Here is a 12,114-nt window from a genome sequence, read left to right as displayed (position 1 = left end):
TCGGATGCCCTAGGGCAGTTGGATGCCACATGTCCCCAGTCCTGACAATGCCAACATCTGATCCTCGCAGCCTCCCTCCTCCCCAGGGTATTCCTCCCACGGACTGGAGATCCACTCCCCTCCTTATGTGGTGGGATCCCTTTTTCAGGATCCCGGGTCGGCAGCGGGGGCTGACGTGACTTCGGTAGTACCGCTGAGTCCCGCCCCAAATCCTGAGTGGCCATATACCTCTCCACCAGGCTAACCAGTTGTTCCAGGTTGCCTGGATCGCCTTGTCCCACCCAGCGCTGTATGGCTCTCGGGAGGGTACGCACGAACCTGTCGACCACGACCCTTTCAACCATCTGAGAAGGGCTCAATATCTCAGGCTGAAGCCATTTTTTTACTAGGTGAAGTAAGTCATAGGCTTGTGACCGGGCGGGTCGGGACTCGGCAAACACCCATTGATACACCCTGTGCGCTCGCACATAGGTGTTTACCCCCAACCTGGCCAACACCTCAGCTTTTAGCCTCTCATAGTCCTTGGCCTCATCGCAGCTGAGGTCAAAATAGGCCTTTTGTGCGTCCCCCACCAGAAAAGGCGCCACCACCTCGGCCCACTGCTCCAACGGCAGCCTCTCTTGCTCCGCGGTTCTTTCGAATACCATCAGGAATGCCTCTATATCATCTCCCGGACCCATTTTCCTCAAGGCGGATCGGACTTTGTCCCTGGCGGTAGACACAGTCGGGGTTGTTGCAGTTAAAACTCCTTGCAGGGATGTTCGCACCGACTCTTGCATGGCTACCAGCTGCTGCATTAGGAGAGTGTTTGTTTGCTGCTGTGCACACATAGCCTCCTCATGTCTTTTTTGCTGTAGCTCATTACTTTCCCTCTGAGCCTGCAATGCCTGTTGCTGCTGTACATTACTCTGAATCAGGTGCTTAATGGCCTCCTCCATCTTGTCAGGAACCATAAAACTTGCAGGCCTGATATATGACATGCAGTCCAACACAACTTTTGCCTCAGGCCTGCCTCACTGCAGGAATGCCCGCTCCAAGCCACCAATTGTGGGGATGTGCTCGTGGTAGGCTACGGTAGCGGCGGCAGTATTGAGGCAATCATAGACAGTCTTTGTGATACACTGTGACTTTATTCACACCAACGGCATAACAGGCAATGTGCAGACCACACAGGTGCATATCCACATAGTGCATAGAACAAAAGTCCTTCCATAGAAAATAAACAGCAGGTTTGAGTCACCTTGTTTTGGACAGACCACAGCAGTTCTGCAGGCTTCTAGGCTATCTGCCTTTGTCTCCCTCAGGCCAGAGCCCCTTTGGCTTGTAGCACCACAGGTCCCAGGGCTATCCTTCAATGTGTGCTGCGCCCAGACTCTCCTTCATCAGCACTCACTCTGTCTGTGGAAATCTCCAGCTCAGCAAGACACACCCCACCCCCATCATGAGCAGGCTGGGTTCTTAAAGGCCCAGCTCCACCAAAAACCTGGGCTGGCTGTGGGGAACAGGCACCCCCCCACTCTTTACCTGTTCCCAGTAAGAACCGGCCCGGACACGCTGCGCCAGCAGCATTCGCCGCTGTAACCGCAATGATCCGGTTCTTACTCCACCGAGGCCAGGACCTCTGGTGGCACGTATCGTCCGTCCATTATTATTCCGGGGACTCTCCTACAATATATATATTTCACCTTAGAGTTCTCCCATGACTGTAGAACCAGTTTTTATTTATTATATTGGGTCTCTTTTTTTGTGTATATAAGAAAAAAATAATAATAAAGCCCGACCCTTTTTGAGAAATTATTTTTTATCAAATCAATTGAATCGTAGCATTTATCACAGTTCAAAGTGAATTTCCATATATGGCTTTTTAAAATTTTTTAATTGCAACCTATGCTTGCGTAACCTTTTCTACGGCACAGTATGGTTTTTGTTCTTTTATTTTTGGGCTGTTGGAACCGGAGTCCAGAGGACCTTAGCTTAGAGTCAATATTAATATATGAGTGGGGTTGACTGTACTACTGCATAAGTGCCACTATTTCTCATTTAAGTGCACAAACTTAATATTGTTCCACTGCCTGGGAAGAACATTGTAGCTAGAAAATATTCTAAACCGAAAATTGTCTTCTGGTCCCAAATGGCATTCTTAAATAGCATGTTTGTTAGGAACAGTACATTGCATATAACATAGGTAGTACATTATACTGTATATAGTGCAGGCAAAGCGGAATACAGTACAAACAGGTAGATAGTATTACATCACAGGTTGAGAACAGTATCATACACATAGCATAGGTTGAGAACAGTACAGTACATCTAGCAAAGGTAGCGAACATTACAGTTCATATTGTATAAAGTATACAGTATGAAGCAATATATGTAGAGTGCAGTACATTACATTTATAGCAGTACAGGGTGGAAACAGTACAGTACATACAGACATACAGACTAGTATAGTACATGCAACACTGCTAGAAAGCAATACAGTACACAAAGAACCTGTGGAGAGCGTATAATATCTGCAGCACTTAATGAAAATACTACAGTACTTGTAGAGCACGGAGAGAGCAATACAGTTAACACAGTAGAGGTGGAGAACATTATACTATATGTAATACAGGATATGAACAGAACAGTCCGTGTGACACAGGTACAGATGTGTCTGTCTTAACTTTGCTATTGGTTGGACATGTCCACATATGCGTGTCAAGAGATGGCTAATGTTTCAAAACATGATTTTGCAATATTGTGTCACAAGATTTCTATCCTATATAAGTCTATGTGTGGCCATCTAGTGGGTGTGATGTGGATTGCAGCGGATTGTAACTACATTATATTGAAAACATTTAATAAGAAATTGGAGTCCTTAAAGGGATTCCGGCACCAGTGACCTCCCCATCCAGCTGTTTGCATAAACACATAGCTGTGGTTTTAATCTGAGGCTCCTTTGGTGCAATGAGGGTGTTACCATTGCTCTTGTTGCACAAAAGCTCCACTCATTTTTGTGAATAGCCCCTCCCTCGCTGCTTTGCCACTGCTTGGCTCTGTGTCATTGCTGTGCTCTGTGCATTCCACTCATTACATTAGATAGATAGTAAGATAGCCTATATATATGATACATATAGTTAGTGGGAAATAGTCAGTGTAGGTTATATCCTGATATAGTGTAGCTGTTGCAGTGCAGGGTGTTAGGTAGTGTGATAGGTTCTGCTGCCCATACATACATGCAGACCTGCTAATATGTGAAGTTTCATGTATTGCGCCAAAAATTTAGCATCATTAATGCCAATTTGCGCAATCGCGAATATATTGGAGCACTCTATCTGCATATAAAGCCATTTTTAATGTTCTGCCATGCCAATCATTTTCTCCAGTCTCAGGAAACTTCTAGCAGCTTGGAAAATTTAACAAAAGTGACCCACGCCTGTGTTTCGTGCGCATTACGAGAATATTACATTGCCGATTTTTTGCGATCAAAAAATAATCTTGAATTTGAGAATATATGACGAATATTCGTCCAAATATTCGTGAAATATTGCGAATTCTAATATAGCCCCTGCTGCTCATCACTACTTTAACCATCAATTACCAAAGTTATTCAACTTCAGCTCATCAGATCCTAATACTGTACGGAGCCGAATCTCCGTACGGTAATATTCAGAAGTTTTGAATGAATCGACTTCAGATGAAGCATCCAAAGCTCGCTTCGCTCAACACTAATGGAAATCACTGACCAAAACTCTGACGTGTGAATGAGGCTTTAAAGATGAACTAAATTTAGCAGGCGTCATGTGACATTTGATAAATCGGGCACAAATTACAGCAAGGCAAACTCCTGGAAAACTGACTTTTAAAATTGCCCTCTTGAATCCCGCCTTTATGTTTATTTCACATTTCCATGGCTATTACAATAAAGCTGAGACCCTCTACATATACATCCACATAGAAATAAAAATAGGCGACACTCCCCAAATAAGCGAATATTCTTTATTCCGGACTTCAAAAAAACAGTCAGCAGTATAGGCATGGGGCGGACAAACATACCGCAGGCATATAGCTTGTGGTGACGGCCGTTTCTCGCCTTAGCGCTTCCTCAGGCTACTGAAGTGCTAAGGCACGAAACGGCCGTCGCTACGAGCTATATACCTGCGGTATGTTTATCCGCCCCATGCCTATACTACTGACTGTTTTTTTTTTTTTAAGTCCGGAATAAAGAATATTCACTTATTTGGGGAGTGTCCCCTATTTTTGTTTTTTTATATTTGGATGTATATTTATAAGACTTGGAGAAGGGCTGGAGCACCGCCTAAGGGGATATAGAGGGTCCGGTCACGCAACAGCATTGAAGAAAGGGATAAGGAGCAGTACCACCCCATTTGTGTTCTACAATTGGAGTATATTCAATGAGACCCTCTACTTACCGACTGCTTTGAGGGAAGCATATTTGTTAAGCTCCTTTCCAGGAGGCTGCTGCTCATACGGATTTGAGATCTGTCCCATGGTTGGAAAAGAATGCGGATGTGCCAACTGTGGAAGGTGTGGGGATGTTGGAACATTATTCATTTTTGAAGAATCTGTGAGAAAAAAAAAATAGTATTAATTTAACCTCTACCATCCCATAACCTCCCAAATATAATCTAAAATGCTATATGACTACATAAAAATGTACAATAGTGTAAATGTAAGCATTTAAACTGTAAGAAATCAAAATGTTGGGAATAACATTCAGTGGAATATCACATGGAGAGAAAAAATTGCCAGTTCACAGGACAGCATTTCTGTTGATAAATCTAGACATGGACATAACAAATACTAGACAATTATTTTGTCAACCCCCCATCTTAAGGGGCTAATAAAATATATATGCATGTCCCTAAATTAAACTATGGCAGACAGAATGAAAGCAATTAAAAAAAGGTTTGATATTAATTATTATTATTTTTTTATGTACTGTACAGCTGCTCAGTATCTACGACTCCTTACACACTGACGGAAACAATAAAATTGCACAATAAATATCCAACTAATCTATATTTTTCCATATATAAAACTTTTAGATAGTGGCCTTTCACGTGTAGCTGGAATATAAAATATGATTAGTATAAAAGTCATTTTATTGCTAAAAGCCCAGAAACAACTAGAAAATGACATTCAATAGTTATAAGACCAGTGGCATAAGTTGCATACAGGCAGACCACATGACTGTTACGAGACTCGTGGAGGATGGCTTCCCAACATAGTCACGTGAATATCCTGCCGTCGCCACTAGGGGATGCTCACTGTGTAGCGATGTATGCAGCTCCTAATAAGTTGTAGCTGTATAAATTCATCTGTTTATAGCTCCCTCTACTGGTGGCTGTAGACAGTCAGAACTTTATCATTTACAATGGGATATGGAGCTCAATCATATTTTTCTCACTAGTAATGTATAATCTGTACTTTATAATCATTCTGCCCTTTCCGTAATACAAATCAGCCCTCTATGCAACGACTTTGTGCAGCAGCCAATCAAAAGAGGCAAAGCTGCAATAGAAAAGGAGAAAACAGCAACCTGAACTAATGACGAGACCGGAAGTGCACCTCAGACTCCCTGTAAGCACTGGAACTAAGCAGTAGTCCCAAAAATGAGCCTGAGAAAAATAAAACTCAGGTAATCACCTTCTTTAACGGATTCTATGTACAGTGAACGGAGCAAATATGAATTAATTCAAAATACACGTTGGATGTAGGATACATGCATTCAGACAGGGGAAACATCCAATCTGTGCTCCGAGCAACATTTATTGATCTTACACAGGAGGATAAAGGCTAAAATTCTGTCCTAAATTTAATTTAATAAAAACCCATGAAATTAGCCCTAGTGTGCATGTTTGTAAAATAAGATTGTGTGCCCCATTTTGTAAATCAGACCTATAATATCTGTACAGTAAATTTTATAGCACGTCAGTCATTACATTAGTACATTAGTGTAGCACGCTTCATATTTCTCAGCACTCCCTGTAGAGAAGTACTGTGTTCTGGAAGCTTATAACAGTCAGGTCAGGTCTTTAGAAATCTGTTTCATAGAGGCGTACAGTATATATTGTCAAATGTAGTACAAGGCATTCTTCAATTTCAATGCCCCAACCCCTAAATTTCCCCCCATATAATACACTGCACCTAGATCATACAGTAGGTGCTATTTATTGTATACCCATGTAGTCCTGTCCTATCCACTGGTCTAGATCAGGGATGCTTAAACTGCGGCCCTCCAGCTGTTGTAAAACTACAACTCCCACCATGCCCTTCTGTAGGATGATTGCTGTAGGCTGTCAGGGAATGATGGGAGTTGTAGTTTTGGAGGGCCACAGGTTGAGCATGCCTGGTCTAGATTATTTCATGTTTAATCTGTTTTGTAACAACGAATATAGGTCTAAATCATTTGTGGCATTGTGTTCCTTTTTATTAAATAAAATAGAAATAAAGACTGACTTAGGCAACTTTCACATCTGCGTTTTTGCTGGCTCCATTATGGATTAGTAAAAAAACGCTTCTGTTAGGATAATACAACCAGCTCCGTCCGTTAGGAATGGATCTAGTTGCATTATCTCTAAAATAGCCATGACGGATCCAGCACTAAAACCATTGTAAGTCAATAGGTTCTGGCACCATTGACTTACATTGTGTTGCATGCCGAATCCGTCTTGCTCCGCATCCCATGACATACTCAGAAACACTGGTTGTAGCTTTTTTCTGTCCGGCATGGGAGCGCAACCAAATGGAACGGAATGCATTCTGGTGCATTCCGTTCAGTTTTGTCCCCATTGACAATGAATGGGGACAAAACTGAAGTGTTTTCCTCTGGTATGGAGAACCTATGATGGATCTCATTACCAGAAGAAAAAAAAAACCACTGATTTGAAAGTAGACATATCTGGTTGGACTGTTCTAAAAGCCCCAACATACACTAGTGCATCGTTGATCAAACCCACTGTTTTTAGTACGACTGGCCGACAATTTATGTGTACAGGGAGCTCCCAACATCATCTGTATGGGGAGAGAAGGATCAGGCAAAACAAATTTTTTTCACTTGATCCTTTTATTCTCTTTCAAAATTTTGACACATACATGCTTGGCTGAACTGAACATGCATGTGTATGGGGGAGTCAAGAGAGATCACTGTTGTCCAAACAAACTTTTGTCTGAGAGCTGCTGAAGATCCAGGATCTGAAGGGACTCACAGCCTCAAATCCTTACTGATCCAAGTACGGCCCAGGGTAGACACCAGTATGATAGTACAGATACAGCAGGCACTAAAATCAGTTGGTTAGTGCACCATTCCCAACAGTCTAACTCAATACCAGCGTTAGGCTTCAGACGCTTTGCACATAGGTAAACTAAGCCAGTGCGATCAGCTAGTGGGGTAATGCGCTAGGTATGACTTTAATTCGGGCTACATCTGTAATGGGTAAGCGCATTACTTTTGTCTTATGAGAGCTATTAATCAGCAAAACCTGGGGACATTGCGTCAGAGCTCCCAACATGGGAATCAAGGCTGAGTCTGTTCCTGACAGTAGGTTCAGTGTTTGTGATTACAATGGCCCCTAAAATATTGTAATATTCTGTCCGTCATTACACTACACAGTCCGACTCCCACTCGTAATTCTGAATCAAAGTGTATTTCACGCCAAGCTAATTGCATCTTACTTAATTTATATTGAATCAAAATAATGTTTTCCAAGGGAATTAGTGGTGACTACATTTATTGTTGAGCAATTTAACTTGCTTGCCATTACCTCACTCACAATAAAGCACCGGTGACAACTAAGGACATTAAGTGGTTAGTTTTACTGAAGCTCGCATCAAAAGGATTACTGCATGCAAGTGATTATACAGGGACAGGACAAATAGTGATATATTACAGTAGTGAGATTGGGAAATTTAGAAAATTCTTTAGCTTTGAATTGACAATTATGCAGAATCTAATGTCTTTCGAAGAGGAAGAATAAAGGCAAGCAAAAGAGGCAGATAATCACATATAATTGCATGCAAAGTACAGAGTGCTTCAAATGAGCTGCCTTTTATTCTACGTAAATCAATAAATGAGCACATTTCTCAGCCATACACACAGACTTAAAATATACAGATTATCAATTCACTTCTAATATTTTAGTCATAAAAATATCAAATAAAACTCCAATTAATGGCATTACTGTATATGTGTATCTATGTGTCTAGACCTTCCACTAAATGTAAAGGTGGATTTATGTATCTACATAGAAATACTAACTATACTATACTATCAATATAGAAGAAATTGTTAATGAGGGTGTTACGGGCAGTGGGCTGATGCTAAGGGCATTATCCTGGCAGTCCCCTGGTTTCCATCCTTTAACCCCTATACAAGGATCAGGTCTTTGCTACAGGGGAGCCACCAGGCTACTACCTCTTGGAGTAGACCCAGTGTGGTTGACAGCTGACCCACAGGAGTCAGAAATATTAATGCAGAGCACAGAGGGATCAAGCTCATAGTCAGGGACAGGCCGAGGTCAAGCCAGGAAGAGTACATGTGAATCTGTGAAACAAGTCTGAGGTCATGGCAGGCAGAAAAATGTCAATATGGTAATCAGGCAAGGTCAGCTCAAGCAGTCGAGAATAAGAGTCAGGAATTAGGCAGAAGTCGATACACGGGCAGACAAATTGAACTGGACACCTATGCAGGGACTAGCAAGCTAGAAACACCTAATGCACAGGCATCTTTGTACTGTGGAAGGTGCCTTAAGCACTCCAGGGTAGTCAGCCATAGGTTGAAGGAGATTATAGTGTATGTGCACTACCCCTCTAAGAGCCAGTAAGGATGTGCAGGAGAGTGCAGGCTGCAGCCTGGAGCAGAAAACATGACCCGAGACTCTGGCGGTCGGACCTGCTGCTGCAGGGCAGAGGAGGGCTAGTGGATCGAGGCCAGTAGAACAGAGGCAGAGGCAGAATGGCCATGCCCAGGAAGGAAAAAAAATATGGACTGGAAGATGTGGACTCTGGAGCCCACGAGGAGTTCCAGAGTGGTAGGGAGCAGGTAAGTATGATCCTTTCACCGGGTGTGTCAGGCTGACAGTATCTTTTAGAAATTATGTATTCCCGGATACCCCCTTTAAGGTGACATTAACAAAATTAGGAACCTCATGTAAAGAATCCTTCCATGAGTATATATTGTGATATAATTAAAAAATATGATGACAAATGCTTTGCTTTGCATTTTAAGTCATGTGTTTATATTTGTATCTATGTACAATGAGTATTAAAAAAATTCCTGAAATCTTCACAGAATCTTCCAAGACTGATACCTTCTGTTCTGTAGATATCACTTTTTAGCATCCATCCTGCCTGTGATGGAAATGGAAGGTGACACTCCTGTTATACAGTTGGAGACATGAAACATGATCACACCCTTTAAAATAGGTGATAGATACAGCTCACCTCCTCCCCCTCCCTGCATTGTTGTCTCTGCCTAAGGTCACAGAGCATGCCCACAACTCTCTCCCATAGAAATCAATGAATCATCTTCAGACTACAGTTTTCTATGGCCCAAGTGGTTTCTGTAAAGTATATTTCTGAATATTGTTAGCATCAGCTCAGTCAAGATGTCCACCCCCATATTCATGTACAAGAAATAGAATAAAAACCTCTATAATCAGAAAATAAAAGCAGTTTACAAGAAAATAGTACTTCTCAGTATTTGGGTTTAGTTAATAAGAGTAAATATAGGAGATACATTCCCTAGTTCCCAGGGCTGTAGTTTTTAATTGTCTGTCAGGTCAGATAGTCAAGAAAGAGGGACTAAACACAGACACTATGTAGACTTGTTTCTTTTCTTAGACCATGACATGGTGACTGTTCAAGTAAAAATAAACCTGCTTCTCTCCACAGATATCATTGCCCTAATAACGGGAACCTGTTAAATTGAACATGCTGTCTGATTTTAATCCGATTCTAGAGCAGGAAGAACTGAGCAGCTTGATACATAGCTTTGTGGGACAATATTCAGCACAGCATGCCTTTCATCCATTTAAGTCCCCGCTCTTTCTGTGCTTAGGAGTCTAGTGGGTGGTCATACGGATTCATCAACAGCGTGCCCTGAATGACTATGCATACACAGATAATTATCACTCACTTAAAAGGGTTTCTGAGATTTTTTAACTGATGACCTATCCTCTGAATAGGTCATCAGTATCTGATCGGTGGGGTCCAACACCTGGGACCTCCACAGATCACCAAGCACAGTGCCATCCATTTCATAGCGGCTGTGCTTGCTATCGCAGCTCTGCCCAATTCACTTCAATAGGGCTGAACTGTTCCTAGCGTGCAAGGAACGTGACGTCACATGGAAAGCTGTGAGAAGGCCACAGTGCTACTGCAAGTGCCAGTGCCTTCTCAAACAGCTGATCGACGGGGGTCTCGGATGTCAGACCTCCAAAGATCAGATACTGATGACCTATCTGGAGGATAGGTCATCGATCATCAGTGCAAAAATCGCAGAAAACCAATTTAACAGGACTGCCGTCTGGACTCCTACGCAAAGACAGTTTCAAGTTATACTATCACACACCAAACTATCATTACCACAAAAGCATATATTAATCTGCTCAGCTGCTCCTGCTCTATAACATGCTGCCTGCAGATACGACTGCATATACAACATATCAAGTTCCATTTGATCCCTTATACCTAAAACTCAAGAAGATCCAAGGTTTTACAGATGCACTTTTATATTTCCTCCAACCAAAGCTCATCATGCTTCAGAAAAGAACCATAAAGAGCTTACAGTACAATAAGCAATGCTCTGCAGCCTAATGAGACAAAAATAACATTTTAGAAGAACCCTTCATTTCCTATCAGCAGCATTACCCATTACAGTAAATTTAGTTGGAGGAGACACATTTGCATCAGCGGGGTCACTAATTATTTGATATACAGTATGCTGTAAATAACACCTTCTCATATTTACAAATTTGTAGCAGATGAAACGAATCAATGCAGCATGACTTACAAAATACAAGGTGTTAGCGGTTATTTACAAATGAGTCACAGCGTGTGCAGCAGATAGAAAATAATGGAACTCGCTATAAACAGGCAATTTATAATCATGCTATGTCAAGCTCTCTCAGTTCCCAAATTGCTGTAATGTGACACAGAAATAACAGGTAAGTTGGAAATAAAGTCTGAAAAAAAAATGAGGGAAAACATAATTTTTTTTTATATTTTCTCTTTCGTTCCGCCAATATGCAGGTAGCAGTTCTTAAGGGGTACGTACGAACTCTACCTTTAAAAGGGTTATCCAATAGTAGAAATACCTCCCAACACACACGGCCCGAGCCCCTCCTATAGATGATACTTACCCATTTCCCAGCACATGCTTCCCTCTTGATTCCTGCATGGTCACCTCTGCATCTCCCAGTTGTGCAGATCAAAACATCCAGTGACGGGGGGAGGGGGCGGAGCAGTCAAAAGCAGGCTGCAATGGTGACCAGCCTCCCTAGCATGGCAGGTAACGATAGGGAGGCTGGTCACCGTCGAGGCCTGCTATTGGCTACTCCCCTCGTCACCGGATGTTTTGATCCGTGAGACAGAGAGATACAGCGGTTGCCATGCAGGGATCCAGAGGGACACGGGCTATGACCGGGTAAGTATCATCTATAGGAGGGGCCCGGGCATTGTGGGGTGGTTTTTTATACTATTGGATAAACCCAGGTTGGCTCAAATTTTTTATTTTTTTGTAATGGGGTTATAACAAAATGTTTAAAAAAAATGGATAGATGTTAGAAGAGAGAGAGGTTAAATATTTGAGTTAGATGACTAATGACTAGTGTTGAGTGTGAATATTCTAATCGCGAATTTTTATCACGAATATCAGCACTTCGAGAATTCCAGAATATTGTGCTATATCTTCGCAATTGCGAATATTCTCGATTTTTTTATCACTAGATGAAGCTATAATATTTTTTCACTTATTATATATAGCTTCTCTTTTTTCTTATAACACTATCTATCATCCATAGCTTTTTCTTTACCTATCATTAATAATTTCTTTTTATAGATGCTATATTATTTTAAAATGAATCATTACCTATAACATACAATAGACAA

At 41.7% G+C, this 12,114-nt stretch overlaps 1 protein-coding gene across 1 annotated transcript in view; it reads right to left on the bottom strand.

The window, feature by feature from the left end:
• The window catches only part of SHISA9 (shisa family member 9), a 431,043-nt gene that overhangs the window by 30,269 nt on the left and 388,660 nt on the right, over positions 1-12,114 (bottom strand). The window contains exon 3 of the mRNA XM_044304803.1: positions 4,416-4,568. Coding sequence (XP_044160738.1) covers positions 4,416-4,568 — 153 coding nt within the window. The remainder of the gene's footprint in view (positions 1-4,415; positions 4,569-12,114) is intronic.

The sequence above is a fragment of the Bufo gargarizans genome, chromosome 8 (genome assembly GCF_014858855.1).
Source record: "Bufo gargarizans isolate SCDJY-AF-19 chromosome 8, ASM1485885v1, whole genome shotgun sequence".
NCBI classification, from domain to species: domain Eukaryota; kingdom Metazoa; phylum Chordata; class Amphibia; order Anura; family Bufonidae; genus Bufo; species Bufo gargarizans.
The sequence above is the reverse complement of the archived record's forward strand: the minus strand, read 5'-3'. Positions and strand labels throughout refer to the sequence as shown.